The sequence below is a fragment of the Microcebus murinus genome, chromosome 24 (assembly GCF_040939455.1).
Source record: "Microcebus murinus isolate Inina chromosome 24, M.murinus_Inina_mat1.0, whole genome shotgun sequence".
Taxonomy (NCBI): domain Eukaryota; kingdom Metazoa; phylum Chordata; class Mammalia; order Primates; family Cheirogaleidae; genus Microcebus; species Microcebus murinus.
Window position 1 is genome coordinate 21491757 of NC_134127.1, and position 19638 is coordinate 21511394.

Here is a 19638-nt window from a genome sequence, read left to right on the forward strand (position 1 = left end):
CAGCATACTACTATGAGAGCCATAGAGGGGGGAAAATATCTCCTATAGTGATAAAATACTTTTCGTTTTGTAAGTAGAGTCAGGCATGTAGCCACCCTAAGTCATTGTGCTGCTTTCCTAAAGCTGATAGTAGGAGGAGCTCTAATACCTCGTCCTTCCCCATAAAGCCAAGCCTTGCTAGAGTCGGGCAGCTGGGGGAACGTCTTTTGGAGCTACTACCAGGGCATAGAGTTGCAGAGGGCAACCTCATGGTATTCATGTATATTGCCTGGGGGTCTGCGGGTCGGCCAGCCTCCTCTGAAATCAGACAAGTTGAGTGCCTTGTCGGTGGGAGAACTCTCCTGGCCTCGTCCTTGGCTAATGATGATGTAACTTTGCACAAATGTGACTGACTTCCACTAAAGTCTCAGCTGCTATCTGAAGAAGGAAGGGATTAAACTGGATCATATCGGTAGCCTCTCTTTTCTCTGGTATTTTCCAACCCTGTGAATTTGTGCTTAGAAATTTCAAATGTTCCCAGGATACAGAGTTAGAGGTGACACCTTCAAAAAGCCTAGTGAATGTTCTTAAGTAGAAAACAAGTTATTACTAAACATCTTAATGTGCTTTGATAATCTCTGCCCCTAAAGATACAAAAGGGATAACTGAGATAAAAAAAAAAAAAAGAGATGTTTTGAGCATACGTTAGATAACTCTAGACAAAGAGTGGTCACTGTTAATAGTCATTTCTGCGGCGCCCATAGTACCTTGGCTCATATAAAAGGTGTTATAATAGTGACGATTCCAGTAGGAAGACGTACTAGATCATACCTTACTATCTGTAATCCACACACCTGCAGAGACACGAGCAGGGTATCTGTGAATCCTACCGAAATATACTAGGAAAGCTCAGTATTTATAGGAATTTCATAGTAAATGTTCTTTATCAGGTGCAAAAATATTTGAAAAAGTGTTTCACTTGCTTAGTTTTCTTAGTTTCACATGACTCCACTTTCACTTACCAAGTAGGCATTTAAAAAGGCGAGAGAACTTGTTAAATACTTGAAACCTTTTGCCGAGTCCTCACATTTTCTCGTGGGCGGAGTTACTTTTCTCAGTCTGTATAATCCAGTGAGTAGGCTGACGTTCAGACCCCAAAACCAGGTGCTCCTCGGTGGCCCAGTGGGGGTAGGGGGGCCACTCCTGTAGGGCCGGTTCCAGATCTTGGAGGGACGGGAACGGGCCTCGGGAGAGTTGCAGAAAGGAGACAGCAGGCAGGCGGCTCGGGAGGTGGCAGGGCTGCGCGTGAACTGCCTGTGTTCTCCCTCCCAGAGTGCAGAGACGTGCTGCTGCCGCTGCTGACGGACCAGCTCAGCGGCCAGTTAGACGACAACTCCAGCAAGCCCGACCACGAGGCGAGCTCGCAGCTGCTCAGCGGCATCCTGGAGGTGCTGGACAGGAAGGATGTGGTGAGTGGAGGCGTCACCGACGCGGCAGGGAGCTCACGCTGGCCCCTTTGCAACAGACAGGAGAGATTCCATGGCCTTTCTGGTCTTGGGTCATTTTGCACCCGGGCATTGGGGCAGGGTGTGCCCATTTTGGAGGTGATGAGAAAGGCCAGAAGCTCGTGTGCAGAGCTAGGTCCAGGTGAAGTCAACTCACTGCTGGGCCCTCCACGGGCCGCTTTTCCTGGCTTGCTCATCGTGGACATCCCTGCAAATACTCTTAAAAATCAGAGGCCTACTGTGACTTTCTGATCTTGTACAGAAACCTCTACTCACTTATCCTCTGGTGCCTGACAGTGCTATTATAGATTTTCCTGAGCTGCTAAGAAGTTCCCAATTTCATATCCTCTTTGGCGCGGATGCTTTCTCAGGAGCCTGGTGGAAATTATATTTTTCATCGTGGGTCTTCCTGTGTGGCCCTGCTCCCCTGAAAATGAGGCTGAGTCTGCCTGGATTCCCCATGCACCTGAGACAGCAGCAGCCCACAGACCTAGGCGGAGCCCCAGGTGGGAGGCTGGAGAACCCTGCTGCTGCATGTGTTCAGCTGAGCAATTGAGGGTTTGGGGTTAAAAAGGGATCTTGCCCCAAACCACAGTCCCCACTTGCGTGCAGGCTGGGTGGCACAGGTATCCCCACAGAAGAGGAAAACCACTCTTGGGTTTTGCCTATAGCCTTTCTCCTACCAGTATCTTCAGATTCTCTTCTGCCGAAAGGCGTGAAGATCACTCTGCCTTGTCCCTATGGCTAAACCCACAGCTCTCTCCTGTCAAAGTCCACTGCTGTGTGGCCACAGCCACATGTACCCCCATGCTCTCCTTAAGTCCTTTCTGAGGCTTTTATCATTTTGTACCTTGCATTACAAATTCAGCGCACAAATGCTCAGTAAGCTTGCACCAGGCACTGGGATGGGCTGGGACCATTGCAGTGAACAAGGGAAGCAAGCGCCCTGCCCCGTGGAACCCACCCCCGGGGGGATCCTTGTGCTTGCTTATATTCATGCTGCATGTCCCCTCTGTCCCCATCACCTTCCCCTGGAACATCAGTCTCTGAAGTGCTCAGAGGAGCCATATTCGTTTTCACACCTCCACGCAGGGCCCAGCACGTGACTTGCAGATCTAGTTAGGTCCACAGTGAGGAAATGGTACGTAGATGGATGTGAATGCGGCATCTCCAGGAGGGGCTGGTCTTGTGAATCACTTTCATTCATAGATGTGGGAAGCAAGTAAATGAATAATAAAAAGCAAGGGAGGGAGGGAATGAAGAACTAGAAATACTTGGTACTTTAATAAAGTTATATATAGCAGAAGACAGATCTTACTTATATGTGCAATCTATACTAGATAGAAGAAGAGAGTAGAGCAGCAGTTATCTGGTTATCTGGCTGTAGGGGCTGGGGCAGGGGGCAGATAGAGGAATGTATGTCAAAGGATACAAGGTTGTGGTTACAAGATGAACAAGTTCTGGGAATCTAATGGACAGCATGGGCGATGATGCATATGTTCATTAACTTGGTTGCAGTAATCAGTACACAGTATACAGATATATCCAATCAACATGTAGTACACACTGAATATATATAGTCTTTTGTCAGTTAAATATTTTAAAAATGATTAATAAAATGTTAAGCCAAAAAAATACATAGAGCAATCATTTAGTTAATTGGAGCATTGAACAGGAGTTTTAAAATATTTATCACGAAGCAAGGATGGATGAAGGCTTTGAAAAGTCAAGTTGAATATTGGTAAGTTGCAGCTGAATGAATGTGATATCTAATTACAAAAAAGGAAAGGAGAAAGAAAGAATAGACATTTATTAGACACTGTTGTGTACATCAGCTCAACTAATTCTTACAAGAAAATTATTATCCTCCTTTTGCAGCTCTGAAAACTGAAGGTTGACGAAGTTGAATAATTGCTCAGAGTCTCACATGATAGAGTCAGAATATTAAATCCTTATATCAGTCTGCTCAGTCTTCCATAGCAAAACACCGCAGACTGGGTGGCTTGAACAACAGATATTTATTTTCTCACAGTCCAGGAGGTCAGTTTTGGTGAGGGCTCTCTTCCTGGCTTACGGACAGCTGCCTTCCCACTGTGCTCGTGTGGTGGACGAAGAGAGATGAAGCTCTCTGGTGTCTCTTCTAATAAGGGCACTAACTCCAGCAGACCAGGGCCCCACCCTCATGACCTCATCTAACCTTAATTACCTCCCAAAGGCTCCGTCTCCTAACGCCGTCACTTTGGGGGCTAGGGCTCTAACATACTTGGAGGATGCACAAACATTCACTCCATCCCGTTCCCCTTGACTTGCATTTCTTGGTTTTCCTTCCCCAACACAGACAGTGGCAAGAACTTTGTATTTTTGCCTTTCGGTTCCCACGCATAGGCCTGATTGTCCTGGGCAATCCTGCTCTGTTCAGCGTCAGAACCAAACACCTCTGCTAATGCATGTTCCCCCAAAACTATTTATTGAGGAGGTGGCCACGGTGAGCTTTCAGCGAACCCGAACAGTCTGGGTTATCCGGGAGGCGTTTGTTTCTGCGCACCCACGCTCATCTTTTAAGTGCTATAACCGATCATTTTCAGTTGATCTCCTTTGTAAAGTTATATATCATTCCGTGAAACCATTTTGCCCTTTTGGACAAGAGATGCTTTGTAGGGAAGCGATTTAAAGGGAAAACTCATCTGTCCAAGGTTCCTTTAAGAAAAGTGAAAGTGAGCCAGAAGAAAGGGGGTGTCCAACCCTGTGTTCTGCCCCCAGGGCCCCACGGCGCCACACGTCCAGCTGATAATGGAGCGGCTGCTGAGGAGGATCAACCGCACGGTGATCGGGATGAACCGGCAGTCTCCCCACATCGTGAGTGTCTCTGCAGTGGGTCCCGTGGCTGCCCCTGCCCCCTGTGCCCCACCTGTGCGTGGGGAGGACTTCGGGGCTGGTGGCTCCAGACCAGCTTCACACGAGGCCCCTCACACCACAGTCTATCGGTTATAGCCCCGAGCAGATCTTGGTAATGATGTGGATTTTCTGTAGCAGGGAAGTGATCCAATGCAAACCACCCAGCCCCTTTGGTTCAAGGAAAAAAAAAAAAAAAAAAAAAACATTTTAAAGACCCTGTGATTAGCATGCTTGTGGAGCAGCCTCATATTTCCCATCTACTACGTCTAAATCAATGCCAGAGAAAAAGTATTAATATGATTGAGACCGGAGGTAACTGTTGAAAGACCCAGAGGTGTCGTCATTGAAACGAAGCATCTTTTACTTGCTATGTTTTAATAAGGTTAGATGTCAACTAGGGAACATAGGAGAAGAACCATCTCAAGTCGCTGATGTAAATAAAAGCCATTCCTTTATTCAACAAATACGTATTAAGAAACTGTTGTAAGCCGGGCACTGTTCTGGACAGTGGAGGTATACCACAAACAACACAGACCGAAATTGCTGCCTTCCAGGAGCTTCCATTCTATTAATAACAGTAACAACCACAACTGTGACGAAATAAACTGCATAGCATTAGAAGGCAACAGGCGATATGGAGAAAAAGAAATGAGCAGCATAAGGGAAGTGAGGGAGAGGGAGTCACGAATTTAAATATGGTGATTAAGAATAGCTTCCCTGACAGTGGCTCACGCCTGTAATCCCAGTACCTTGGTAGCCCAAGGCAGGAGGATCACTTGAGGCCAGGAGTTCAAGAGAAGCCGGGGCAACATAGCAAGACCCTCTCTCTACAAAAAATAAGAAAAATTAGCCAGGTTGGGCATAGTGGCTCACACCTGTAACGCTAGCACTCTGGGAGGCCGAGGCGGGAGGATTGCTTGAGGTCAGGAGTTCAAGTCCAGACTGAGCAAGAGCAAAAATGCAAAAAATAGAAAGGCCCTTTGGACCTTTAGAATGTTGCGTGTTTCCAGTTGGTAGGGTCCATGCATAGCTCACTGGGTGGGAAAAACCAAAGAACATGGCTCTCGAATCATGTTTTGTCAGTGAGTGGTCTAAGGAGTCCTGGATTTTTGTTTCCTTTCTCCTTCCAGGGGAGTTTTGTGGCTTGCATGATTGCCATCCTGCGGCAAATGGAGGACAGCCACTACGGCCACTACATCAACACTTTCAAAACCAGACAGGACATCATTGTAAGTTGTCTTCACTGGGGCCTGGGAACCTGAAGACTTCTTATATGTGGTAATTAAAATAAAATAAAAATAACTGAAAGTCAGCATCCAGCATGAATCCAGGGTTCTCTTCCCACCCACCACCAATACTGTGTGGCTGTCCATAGTGAAGACAGAAAGGAAAGGGTTGATTCTTTCTTTCTCTCTTTGGTAGGATTGGAAGACAAGTGCAATGCATATACCAAAAGGTCATCGCACCCACCCTAACTCTCTTGGATTGAGACAGAGCCCTTCTTTAGAAGCATCTTTTTTGCTCTGAAAAAGGACAGTGTTTAACATGAGGGGACGGTGGTTTCTTGTTCATGGCAAGGATTTTAGGAGGCAGGGCGTGCAAAGGCTTCTAATGGTTGATGTCATCACTTTTGAGTGCAAAGCAAAAAGGGGTAATCTACCCCTTACAACATTTGGAAGTTGTCTTCAGCTGGAAATATTCCATTCTTTTTTGTTTTAAGCAGGAAATTGTTCTCATAGTTGCCATTAAGCACACATCTAAGAGGCTGGGTTAGGCCTCTGGCTACCTCTTCACTGAGCCTTCCCTTCAGAGGACTGTTCATGGCCCTTAGCCGTCCATTAAGACATTATCTGGGCCCGGCGTGGTGGCTCATGCCTGTAATCCTAGCACTCTCAGAGGCCAAGTCGGAAGGATCACTCAAGGTCAGGAGTTCGAAACCAGCCTGAGCAAGAGCGAGACCCCCGTCTCTACTAAAAATAGAAAGAAATTAGTTGGCCAACTAAAAATATATAGAAAAAATTAGCTGGGCATGGTGACGCATGCCTGTAGTCCCAGCTACTCGGGAGGCTGAGGCAGGAGGATCACTTGAGCCCAGGAGTTTGAGGTTGCTGTGAGCTAGGCTGACGCCACAGCACTGTAGCCTGGACAACAGAGCAAGATTCTTTCTCAAAAGAAACAAGACATTATCAGATTCCGAGTAGTGGGCTGGATGTGGGGCTGGATTAGCAAACTGATGCCATGTTGTACTAGTCTTTGCTCTGAGTGACTTCCCACCATCCATGCAGGTTTTTCAGCCTTTGAATTCTAGATTTTTCTACTTTCTGCCTACATCACACTGAGAGTATGTGGCCAGTGCACCCAGAGATATGTAGCTCCCTCCTTTCTCTGATGCCCACGTGATGGGCAAACACAAGGAACTGGAGAGAAGGTGGTGTTTCTTATTAGGGTTGGTCCAATGGTGGACACTCATCAAGCCATGTTGGATGTGGGCCTCCCCCAGGGCCCCACTCTAGCGGGCAGGGTGGCCCAGGACCCACAGCGGTATGTAGATGTCCACATTTTACAAATGGTACAACTGAGGAGCAAGAGGGTCCAGATGAGGGGTGGGGGGAGAGATGGAGGCCAGCGGTATCGGTGTGTTCTCTTCCACCTGCCGATGATACGTCGGGTGAGAGCACAGGCTTTAGAACACCCAGCTCTGGGGTTGAGTTCTGAGCATTTCACTTCCTGCTTTGAAATTCTGGGCAAGCTGTTTAACCTCACGAAACCTCAGTTTCCTCATCTGAAAGACAGTGCGTCCTTGAGGGCTAACATGAGTATCAGCTGAATTCCACGCATGGGAAGTGCCTAGCTGTGTGCAAGTTGACATGTACTTAATGCCCATGAAGACTAGCTATGTATAAGGGTACTTTTGCTGTTATTGTAATAGAAGATAAAATTAACAGTGAAATATTTTAGTGATATATATTTTTTTCCAAATTTCCTTCAGAATGCAGGTAGAATAGGGAAGTTCTGAATTGAGACTCTTAACAGTTTGGCTCCCTTGCTTAGGGTAAGAGAAAAAGGTAAGAGAAAAAGAGGCATAGCTCCTGCTTGCTGGAGGGATGGTGAGCTCTTCCGTCTGTGTCACCTAATTTGAAAGAGGACCGTTGTCCCAGTGGCAGAACTAAGGCCTGGAGAAACCAGGCAACTTGCCTGGGCTTACAGCCCTCCACGACAGAGCTACAGCGCACAGTGAGGCCTCTCGCCTCCGAGAAGACTGTCCCTTTGCTGTCATGCCGCCTTCTGAGTGGGTCACGGCACGTGGCACACAGTGTGGCCGGCATCAGTCACGTGGCTGTGCCGGTGGGCACCCAACGTGCGGGAGTTAACTGCCATGACCAGTGTAGCAGAAAGATATCACTGGAAATAGTACCTGAGCCTCCTGCCTCTCAAGCTCAGAGCTCTCACTGCTATGTGTGGTACTTAAGCCTGCAGGGGTCCTCAAACTATTTAAACAGGGGCCAGTTCACTGTCCCTCAGACCGTTGGAGGGCCGTGGGGGAGTCGGCGCACATGCCACACATGCGCACTGTGGGCCCTGGACGAGTCAGCTGCTAAGCAGGACAGGCAGGGTTGACAAAAACACCTGGCAGACCAGATAAGTGTCCTTGGCGGGCCGCATGTGGCCCTCGGGCTACAGTTTGAGGATCCCTGATTAAGGAAAGGGCTGTGCAGGTTAATGGCAGAGGAATTGGACTGCATTTTCATTTCAGGACTCCCAGTGGAAAATATCTAAATTTAGCTCACTAATAAAAATGCTTTCGAAACCTTTTCCTTTGATTTTTAGTCCGGTGGTTCTATTTCTGAATTACTTTTTGCTCACAATCCCCTTTGGACTCGAAGAGACGGGTTTTCTGTTCTTGGCTGAGCTTGCATTATTAGTTATTGCCACCCATCACAGTCGTGGTTGTCAGCTCTTTTTAAGGACCACTTAGGACCCTTCCTTCTTCCGGGCTGCACGAGGCAGCCTTTCTGGAATAGGGAAGAATTGTGACTCTGATACTTGCAGTGTTTTTGTTCTGTTCCAACCCAAACAAAGGGGAATTGAACTCAGATCTGTCGAAAGCACCCATTTTCTCACAATTGCCGTGAATTATTTTTAAGTGCATCAAGAAGACATGTGACAGCAGAGGACTAAGGAGGGAAGAGCTGTAAATGTGGGGTCCAGCGCCCCGAGTTCTCATCCCAGCTCTGCTGCTTCCTGATTTCTGTGACCTTAGTGAGTTGTTTAATTTCTCTCATCCTCAGTTGTGCCATTTGTAAAATGTGGACAGTTCTTTTTGTTTTCCTTAGAGGGTCCTACGATGTAAAAATGAAGTCATGTGGTAGCTGTGAGAGTATTTTGTTATCCCTAGAAACCGGACGAGGAACATGGGCCATTACGGGGGCACCGGGAACATCTTACTCTGAGATCATGGGCCTCCTGGTGCCCACGCTGGAGGAAAGGCTACGCACGCGACCCAGTTCCCCCCCCTCCCATATTCCTCTGTTCTCTGCAGGACTTCCTCATGGAAACTTTCATCATGTTTAAGGATCTGATTGGGAAAAATGTCTATGCCAAGGATTGGATGGTCATGAACATGACACAGAGCAGGTGAGACCGCCTGTGGCCGCCCCTGAGGCGTGTGACTGAATACTCGAGCCTGTGGGGTGAACTTGGGGAAGTGCTGTTCAGTCTCTTTGCCTCCCTCAGATAAATCATCTGTAAAGCAAGGGTCTTCCTGCTTCCCAAATGCCAACGTATGTGCTCACCATCTCGATGTCCGGGGCTGCCGCAGGTGCTCCAGCGCGGGCTCTCTGCTCTCCTCTCTCTCCTCTCTCGTCTGGTCTCCCTGTGCACTCACATTAGCCACTTCGGTACGAGCGTCGACTGTAGTCAACAGCCACAGATGAACACGCACAGCGACTTTAGCCGACAGCTGTGATATGACTTTTCTAATTTTTCATTTATCAAAATTGTGAACATTTAAAAATAATGTAATGAAAACCTATATGTCTATGTTACCTATTCTGATTTACATCACAAGCTGCCTGTAAAGTAAAACAAGCTTTCAGTGCTTTAAAGCTTTCCTCATCACACAAGAGCAAAACAGACTCGTCATCAATGCACAGCGCACACTATCGTGCAGACTATGAGTGGCGGCTGTGGGCAAGGTGTCGCGGGCGGTGAGTGCCATACTGAAGTGGTTAATCAGCAATGTCAGCTTTCACGTGACCTACTTCATCCTGACATCCAGAACCCACCCTGATTTTCTAGACATACTTTCCACAGTTTCCCCATGTGCACAGCCTGTGTTCCCGCCCCGAACACAAGCTCTGCATTGCTTCACGCCACATCTCCCTTTTGCAATGCCTTCCCATCCTGTCTGGCCGTTAGCATTCCAGCCATTCCCTAAGGTCCTTCTCCACCATCACCTCCAGAGGAAGCCTTTCTGACCTGGATGTCACCTTCTCTCCCTTGGATTTCCCAGGCCCTCCCATAGAACTTTTTTTTATATTCCATATTGGGTCATGGTCAGATTGATTTACGTGTTGTGAATGTCCCCCCACCAAGCTATAAATATCTTAAGACCAGGAACTGTCTTTCAACACAGCACCTGAGCCAGTGCTTTGCAGTTGCTGGCCCACAGCAAATACTTGCTGGGTGGAAGTGTAATGAACTGAATATATGTTATATTAAAAGACTTTTAGAATTTTTAATGAGCTTAAGCCAGCTGTGTGCCTGTGTAGTCCCAGCTACTTGGGAGGCTGAGGCGGGAGGATTGTTTGAGCCCAGGAGTTCAAGGCTGCAGTAAGCTATGATTGGACCATTGCACTCAAGCGTGGGCAACAGAGCAAGACCTCATCTCAAAAACAAAACAATTTTTAAATATATCATCTCAACTACTATAATTAGATGTCAATTCCAATTCTTTAATAACATTTGCAAAGTTTACATCTTAAATAAAGGCATATGAAAAACCAAAAATAAAAAAACAAACGAAAAAATAAATAAAAAGATACCAAACACAGATGATAGCTATATCTACCCTGTATATTTATAATAAATGTTGTATATATTCACATTCCCTGCTTAAATTATAGTCTGCCAGCCATTCTTTTTAAACTCTGATTTCACAGATTAAGATACAGGTTATAGAAAAAAAAACAATTTTTAATGAGCTAAATCAAATCATTATCATAGCCTTATTGTTCACTCTTCATGATACCTGGTTCTGAGTGATTCTACTGACACCCAATTAGAAAAACCCTTCTCAGTGGTGTATGGATTAGAGAAAAAATTGTATCAGAGACTCTAGGCTTAAAGGGAAGTATCTATCATATTGCCCTGGTCTGAAACTCCAGACGCTGCTTTGTAGACTCAGCTCTGCCCTCATTTACCTACATTCTGGTACAGGCCTGATTTGCTCTTACAGTCAGTTCTAGAAACCGAATGTCTGTGCCCTTGTTTGCTCTGTTGTTGGTCTCTAAGGACGTTGCCAAATCCAGGGGCAAAATGTTTCAAAGGGCATGAAGTTGCCTTTTTTTAATCTAGTGTTTTCCTCCCCTAGGGTTTTTCTCCGTGCTATAAATCAGTTTGCCGAAGTTCTCATGAGATTGTTCATGGATCAGGCAAGGTTTGAACTTCAGGTAAGGATGAGACTCACCGACAGGCCCCTGCAGTTCTCAGCCCCAGCGAGAGAATGAGTCCACTTTGGAAAACATCACCCTAGATTTCATCATTTTCAAATGATAGAAGTTTTCTTATTTCCTAAAGGACACACTCCTGTGACACTGTCCTCCAGACACAATAAAATAGGTTTTTTTTTTCTTCTGTCTATAAAATACATGTTAAAAAAAAAAAAGTAATAGTAGACGATATAGCTCAACAAAAAGAAGAAAATAAAAAAAGGAAATAGTCCTTTTCACTGTAAACATTTTGGTGGTGCTCCTCTATATATACACACATGCACGTAGATAGTTAGAAATAGACACACAAATAACTCTCCCACCTAAAAGTGAGTTTGGTTCTAAAGAGCAGTTGGTATGCACGATTCCTTAAAAGTCCAAAGTAATTGCAAAACAGGTGACCACGAGCTCTTTATTCATTCAATCATTCACCCGTCCAACAAATATTAGAGAATTTATATGTAGAAGGTGCTGTTCTAGACTCTAGCTAAGGCAGATGAGGTCCTTGCTCCTCTCATAAAGCTTACCTTCCGGAGTACTGTACTTTTTTTTTTTTTTTTGGTGATGTCCTTTTTCTGTGTCATGTGTCTTTATATCTGTGAAAATTTTAAAATGGAGATTTGTAAGTAGAAGAGAATTATATATACATATTTTCATATACATATGTAAATATATATGTTAGTATATATAGATAGTATATATATATGTTAGTATATATATATATATATATGTTAGTATATATATGTACATAGGCCAAAATAGAATTGAGCTGTGTAGTTCTTTGGTAACCTATCAATCTATTTTATTTACTTTTTCAATGATCTGTGATCTTTTCAATGATGTTAAATATTTTCACAACATTTTTAATGGCTGAGCACAGTCTGTTATATGACCAGCCCATGATTGATTTAACCAAATTCTTCTTATGAACATTTAGATGGTTCCTGTTTTCTGTAATGTTAAATAGCACCATAATGGCCTTCGTTGTTTTAAACATTTTAAAATAGCCAGAATTATTTTTCAGGATAACGTCCTAAAAGCATTTACTGATTCAACAGTTTGGCAAAATTTTAGGGCTTTTGATACATGTTGCCAAACTACCTACTATAAATAGGTACATTTCTTGGCAGCAGTTTCCTTTATCCCAGGAGTAAAGAAAAATATAAATCATTTGGATTTTTTGAAAAAGCTTGATATTAAGTCTCAAAACTTTCAGGATCAAATAATTGAAAACCAAGAAAAAGAAGTCTTATTTTTTTTTTCATTAATCCCTAGTTAATGACTTTCCACCATGTGACACTGTTTTATTATGAGCCTTATTAATGTTATTTTCCATCTCTTTTTGCCCACACAATTAATTCTGTACAGCTCTGGAACAATTACTTCCATTTGGCAGTAGCATTTCTCACCCATGAATCTCTTCAGCTTGAAACCTTCTCACAAGCCAAGCGCAGCAAAATTATAAAAAAGTAGGTATCCTTTTAACCTTGTTTAAGATTGGGAAGGGGATTTTTTGGTTTATATTCAGAGCAATATTTTTGGTATCACAGAAATTACTGTTTATTGGCTGCCCATGTTGTTAGTGAGGTGGATTTTTAAATAATACTTAATAGACTTCAAAGTCCCCTAGGTTCATGTCTCGTTTCTAAGGGCCCCATTACTCTTCCCATCAGTCCCATGCTTTTCATGGAATCTACCTGGAGGGGCATCTCAGCTGTCAGCACACTCATCCCCTTGAGCGGCTGCGCCCTCTGCTGGCAGCTCCTGCAAATTGCAGGCATAGTGCCTCCACATTCCTTCAGCACAGTTGCTCTGCCTTTGTCACTTCGGCAGAGAAGCTAAGACTCAAGCATAACCTAAAAATGCCCTCCAGATTCCTGGCCTGAGTTTCAAAATGGAATGATGTGCGAGAGTGGAGAGAAATTTAGGAAAGCTTTTCTTTGCTTTCATCTCAGGTATGTTTCAGAATTAATCTGAGAGCCTGGAAACTCAAAGACTGTGTAGCTAAGAAAACAACTTGAGAAATTTATTATTTAAATACTTTGAAACTTTAGTTCTGTTCCCCTTACTGGGATATCTGGGATTCTAAACGAATTATGTAGCATCCCTCTACCTCTGGTTCCTCCCCCCAAAATGGAGATTGTTAGCTGAGAGACTGAGATTTAGTGACTGTGCATTAAAAGATAAAAGTAAAACCTATTTTGTAGATTTTCTCAAGGGGTAGGTATTGAGAGATTTCAGGTGGATTTTAAGATGGATACCTTGAACTCATTCTTTAAAATATCTTGGCATAATATAACTTTTTTAAAGGATGGATTTGATTTTGGTTAAAGAACCATGAGTGAAGATAGTTGATGCCAACTCTTATCAATAAAATGGCTAGTTAGGATTAATGATTTTGGTTTGGGGTCAGTAGGACTGAATCTAACCCATGTAACAATATGTATGCATATGAGTAAAGATAAAACTTGGAAAATGAAGCCTGTTGAATTAAGGTTGTAGAGATATGAATGAAGGTTTTTTTCCAAGCTTGCTCTTATTTTTAGTAGAAGTAGCATCAACAGTACTTTATCATTCAGTGTCTATTATGTATAAGACCTTAACTACATTTGCTTACCTAATATTAATAATGAATTTAGGTTGAATATTTTTGTTAGGGCGAAATCATATGAGAAGTTTTTAAATGTGATTTTTTTTTTAATGCTGGCTCCAGAAGATATTTCCAAAGGAGGAATTTGAAAAAAATTTTCTGGGTAATATTAGTGTGAGTAGAATAATGTAGAGCAGTGGTTGTAAAGTGAGGTATAAATCTAGGTTCATGTTACCTGGGAACGTTTGCAATGCCAGTATCTTTTGACTGATCTCATTTCCTATTTTCCACCCTCCCCCCAACTCTGCTGTAGTATGTGGAGTGGGGTTGCCTCGGGCATGAGTATCCTTTAAGAGATTTCCACATGATTCTGATTCACTTCCACCCAAGAATCACTGTCTAGACCAGTGTTTCTCTATTCTTTCTCTTATTATGAACTCTGACAAAGAGCCCTTTTAGACACTGTTCTGCTCATCCATACCCCCCATGAGATTCTAATATAAGAGATACACCAAGTATCATTTGATGTACCGTATGTCTAACCATGCTGTATACATAAAAACTGTAAGGGTTTTTTTGTCCCTAAGGACAAAAAGTTTCACCCCTTTCAATTTCAGTTTTCACCCCTTTCTGGACAATCTCACCCCGTTGAGAATGCATGGTCCAGAGCTTTCCAGTGTGAGTACTTTGAAGAACACACTGGAATGGATGTATGTTACCAAATATAGGTATATGGAGTCAGCCTGTTTGTTAGACATCAGGCACAGTACTGTGTAAACCATCCCCATTCATCTTCCTTTTCCTGAGTGTTTTTGGTTATTTCTTTGTTTCACGGCCACCAGAGTCTCTCTCTCCCTTCAGTGAGTTTGTTAGTCTCACCAAACAAAGCTGAGTTTGTTAATCTCAGCTTTTGTTCAGCGTTTGCATTTGACTTCTCATGCCGCGAAAGTCCCCTGTCCTCTGTGAGACTCGGTTCTGTTTGGGAATTAACCTTGTCTCTTAACAGTGAGCTTGCCTTAAAGGTGACCCAGAGGGACACAGGCTGTTTTGATACCTCTCGTGGTTGTGTTATATGCATCTCAGTTCCACCGCAAATCCTTCTCTTGGTTTCTGATCTTCTTCCTAGATACGGGGACATGAGAAAAGAACTCGGCTTTAGAATCCGGGACATGTGGTATAACCTGGGTGAGTGTCCAAGCTCGAACAAGCCCCAGCACAGCTTCTGTGTGATAAGCTTCCCACGGTGAATTCTTTTTTTTTAATTTTTAATCCAAACACTCCTGAGATTTATTTGTCTGTGGAGTGAAAGTCGATTTGTTGGTTTCGAGTCCTCATCTCAACTGGGACATTGATAATGAACGCTTACTTTTGTATCCACATGTTATCAGAATACAGTATCTAAGTCACTTCTGAATTGGGTTGATTTGTTTCCCACATAAATTTTTCTTGTGGGCCCTCTAGAGGAAGATCATAGCCCTTTACTTATGGTGAATGTTATGTTTTAATAACATACATGTTTTAATAACATGTTTAATAACATGTTTTAATATCCTCATTTACTTTCAGGTCCTCATAAAATCAAATTCATCCCATCCATGGTGGGTCCCATTCTGGAGGTCACTCTGACCCCCGAAGTAGAGCTCCAGAAAGCCACAATCCCCATTTTCTTTGATATGATGCAGTGTGAGTTCAATTTCAGTGGCAATGGAAATTTCCATATGGTAAGAAGTGGTAGACCTTATCATCTTAGAAATGCATATGTCGGCAACTCTCATTTGTTTTCTTTCTATATAGGGAAGCAGTAGCCCGAATAATACAAATCAAAGTTGACCTAAAAATTCACTTTGCATTTAACTTTGTAAAGCAATTAGGTATATAATCAGATATGCCAGCTCAGAGCCTGGAAGAAATCTTTTTGCTGCATATCTTTCTGAAAGCAAAACTGTCTCTGGCTAATGAAAAGTAAACTTAATGCACTTTAGTCCTGTCTGTTTCAGTGTCACTGGAGAGAATAACACAGTGAATTAAGTTAAAGAATTTTTTGTTATAGTACAGCTGAGGGAGGGCTGCCATAGACTGAGGTCTAAACCGTTACTCCAGCTTGGAGAATGTGGCCTTCCTTATGTGTCTGCTCTGTGCCTCAGTTTTCTTATCTACAAAGTGCATTAATATTGAAAGGAAGATTTTGCAGCTACGAAGCTCTGTAAACTGAGACTTAGATGAGAAACAAAACTAAAATAGAAAATCAGAATCATTAAGCTATTTTTGTATGCATGGTTGTAGCAGAATGTAATGTTTTAGATAATTAAAAAATAATAATTGTAGGCCAGGCGCGGTGGCTCACGCCTGTAATCCTAGCTCTCTGGGAGGCCGAGGCGGGCGGATTGCTTGAGGTCAGGAGTTTGAAACCAGCCTGAGCAAGAGCGAGACCCCGTCTCTACTATAAATAGAAAGAAATTAATTGGCCAACTAACATATATATAGAAAAAATTAGCCGGGCATGCTGGCACATGCCTGTAGTCCCAGCTACTTGGGAGGCTGAGGCAGCAGGATCGCTTAAGCACAAGAGTTTGAGGTTGCTGTGAGCTAGGCTGACGCCACGGCACTCACTCTAGCCTGGGCAACAAAGAGAGACTCTGTCTCAAAAAATAATAATAATAATAATAAATGTAAAGCAAAGGACAGAGTAACATGAGACTGCTTTAGAATGCTTCAGCAGGGCCTTGGTGCCCCGTTGGTGAACGACTCCAAGTGTGATACTCCCCTGTCGTGTTGGAAACAGTTGACAAGTCAGTAGAGGTTTTGGACGAAATCTAGAAAGATTGGCCACATCCTCTTCTAAGGGTGCAACATCGTGCTGTGAACTTGTCACTCTGCTTTCAGTTTGAGAACGAGTTGATCACGAAGCTGGACCAGGAGGTAGAAGGGGGCAGAGGAGATGAACAATACAAGGTTCTTCTGGAAAAACTGTGAGTAGTTCAGAAACAGAACCTTGCTTTGGTGGCATCATTTAGTAATAGAAAAAAACACAGCTTCTGCACCAGCAGAGCAACCGAGCGGCCTCAGCTCCGCCAGGGTCGCCCCCACGGGGGTCCTCGGTGCTGCTAATGGGGTGTACACCATCCATCCGCTACTGACACTGTCTATCTGATGCGAGTTAGGTGCTCGTGGTTTCCTGGCCAGCCTGGCGCTGGAGAACACAGCAGAAGGAGGAAATGTACAACGGTGGCATGTTGCCCAGGATTTGAATTTTTGAACTTCGACAAAAGTGTTAGCACCTCTAATTCTGACTTCAAAGCAACAATCTAAAGGAAAAAAAAAATTCCGAGGTCCACTTTAGATGCAAAAATACCGTATGCTCCATCCACATGATCTCAACCACCCTCTCCCCACCGCCACGCTCACCCGTCACCCTCCCACCCTCTTTGCCCCCTCTATGAGCATGTGGAATGACAGCACAAAAAGAACAAAAGACTGATGAGAAACACTTGGCCGTTGGCTTTGGGGAGAGATTGAGATTCAAACCCTGTTTTCACCAAACACTATGCATTTGGCTTTTTTTTAAATTTTAATTTTATTTTAAAATAATTAAAAATTTCTATTTTCTAAAATTATTTTTTCTCTTTTCTTTTTTTATTACAACTTTTGGGAATTGGGTGTGTTTGGCTTTTGACCAGTGATTCAGCCTGTCCAACACCTCATTTTCTCCCGTCTCTGAGAATAATAGCATCTATTTCTGGGTATTGTTGGGAGGATTAAGTAAGATGTTGTGCTAACACAGCGTCTGTAGCAGAGGTCACGCTTAATAGATGTGGGCTGCCCTAGTGTTTGTGGTCGGCACTGTTATTATTTACAGATCTTCCCATCATTCAGTTCTAACTGTACTGTTGCTTTCTCGTGCTCTCTGAACTTTGATAGTATTGACCAATAGTGTCACCTGCTGAGCACTTGCCTCGGTCGTTTTGTTCCTCACCTGTTTTGTGGACTAGATACAGTGCTCAAGGACACGGACTCCACCTGTTTTCTTCTTTTTTTTATGATTCTCTAAGGAACCAGCATCCTGAATACTCAAAATGGAATTGAATGAGTGAATAGTCTGTATTCTTTCAAAAGAAACAGAAGAGTTTCCTATTTCATTTTTAATGATAAGACCTTTTGGTGGACTCTTTATCATGTTTCCATTAGGTCTCTCTGACCTTCAGACCTTCCAGTTTATAACTTTTGCAATTCTGATCTGCTGTGGAATAAGTTACATGCACATGCACACACACTATTTACACATGATAAATTGTCCTTTTTTTTTTTTTTTTTTTTTTTAAGCCCACAGCTGATTTTTCATCTAAAGATCCTACTTTGCTTTCTTGGTTCTTCCTGGATCACTAACTCAGCAAAATATAATCACACAAGTCTCCAGTGTCCAAGAAAAATCTTAGAGTCTGGACTAGTTTTTGGATCCATTTCCCTCTCTTTTTTCTCCCTTTTCCCCAGCTTTTTTTTTTCTTTAATGCTCTAATCTGAGAAGCCCCAGGACTTTGTTCTCTGTGGGTCAAAAAGGAGAAGACTCAAACCAAAAGTTTAGCTTCAATTTGCTTGTTTACAAATCTGCATTTTCATCTGAAAATAACACTTTTGTCTAAAGAGCCACGTGTCTGGAGGTGTATCTGGTTCCTCGGTTCCTCTAGGCTGGGCGTCCGTCCACGGCATTCTAGAACGGCCAGAAGATGCCCTGAGTGCCAGGCCTTAGGGAGAATAAAGATGTAAGGAATATTATGGTCTCATTCAACTACATTAGAACCTTCAAACAGCAGGGTTCTCGGTTCTGTGGTATTGACTAGAAACAAACAAAAACAACACCAACAGTCAGTCAAAGGGGGACATTACGGGCTGCAATTCTCAGTGATGTTGGGACTACAGTCAAGCCCTAAAGAAAATGTAGAGCTTGAGTAGAGAGTACAGCAAAAGGGGGGCTGCCAGGCTGGGATGGTGTCCACCCAGGGCATGTGTCTGCTGACCTGGCATGCCGGGGTATCTACTCTTGCACCACCTGCTCTGTGACCTTGGTTGATGCTCATAAGAGGTGCTGGAATGGCAGCACGAAACACAGACATTTGTCTCTCCCTCCACCCCTCCAGGCTCCTAGAACATTGCCGGAAACATAAGTACCTCTCCGGCTCTGGGGAGGTGTTCGCATTCCTGGTTAGCAGCCTCTTGGAGAACCTGTTGGACTACAGAACCATCGTCATGCATGACGAGAGCAAGGAGAACCGCATGAGCTGCACGGTGAACGTGCTGGTATGTGCCAAGCCCCTGGGCTAGCGAGAGGGCACTGCCGGGCCGCCCCTGCACCCCACAGCGCAGCTCTAGGCAGATCTCACAGGCACGGGGGCACCCAGGGTCACCTTCATGGAGTCTGTGCCCTGCTGGGTCTAGCTGGAACACCTGGCTCAGCTTTGGACTCAGACACTAGCGGCCACAGACTTTGAGGATAAATTTGGAGACAGGATGAAAAATGCACCATAAGCTCTTGATGCAACTCTGTTTTCTGCACACTGTCTTCAACTTGTCTGTCTGTTGTATGTATATGTGGTTGGTTTATGGGCAAAGTCGAATATGCATCAGAAACGCTACACCCTGGATAGAGAATTAGTATGTGACATCTTTGTGAAGGCAGAACTCTTTGGTCTCGCCTTTTTCAATATTGTTAACCCGGACCACAGACATCAGAGGTTTAGGTTGCCAGGCCTCCCTCTGCTTAATACGGACCCCGGGAAGACAGTATAGGCGGTGACTTGAGTATGAGCCTGGTATCCACTCCATTAGGTTTCTTGCATTCTTCAGAAGTATGGTTCTAAAACAATTCTTCACCTTCTTTATAACCTGTCGCTTCCTTTTCTCGTGTGGCTATTCGTTAAAGGGAAACAATGAACTCTTTGGAAACTGACAGTGTTGAGAAGCAACA

General features: G+C 43.9%; 1 protein-coding gene across 1 annotated transcript in view; it reads left to right on the top strand.

The window, feature by feature from the left end:
* The window catches only part of DOCK5 (dedicator of cytokinesis 5), a 172832-nt gene that overhangs the window by 124611 nt on the left and 28583 nt on the right, over window positions 1–19638 (top strand). The window contains exons 26-35 of the mRNA XM_012782140.3: window positions 1312–1448; window positions 4245–4340; window positions 5510–5608; window positions 8920–9014; window positions 10972–11050; window positions 12458–12558; window positions 14806–14864; window positions 15246–15400; window positions 16563–16648; window positions 18812–18971. Coding sequence (XP_012637594.3) covers window positions 1312–1448; window positions 4245–4340; window positions 5510–5608; window positions 8920–9014; window positions 10972–11050; window positions 12458–12558; window positions 14806–14864; window positions 15246–15400; window positions 16563–16648; window positions 18812–18971 — 1067 coding nt within the window. The remainder of the gene's footprint in view (window positions 1–1311; window positions 1449–4244; window positions 4341–5509; window positions 5609–8919; window positions 9015–10971; window positions 11051–12457; window positions 12559–14805; window positions 14865–15245; window positions 15401–16562; window positions 16649–18811; window positions 18972–19638) is intronic.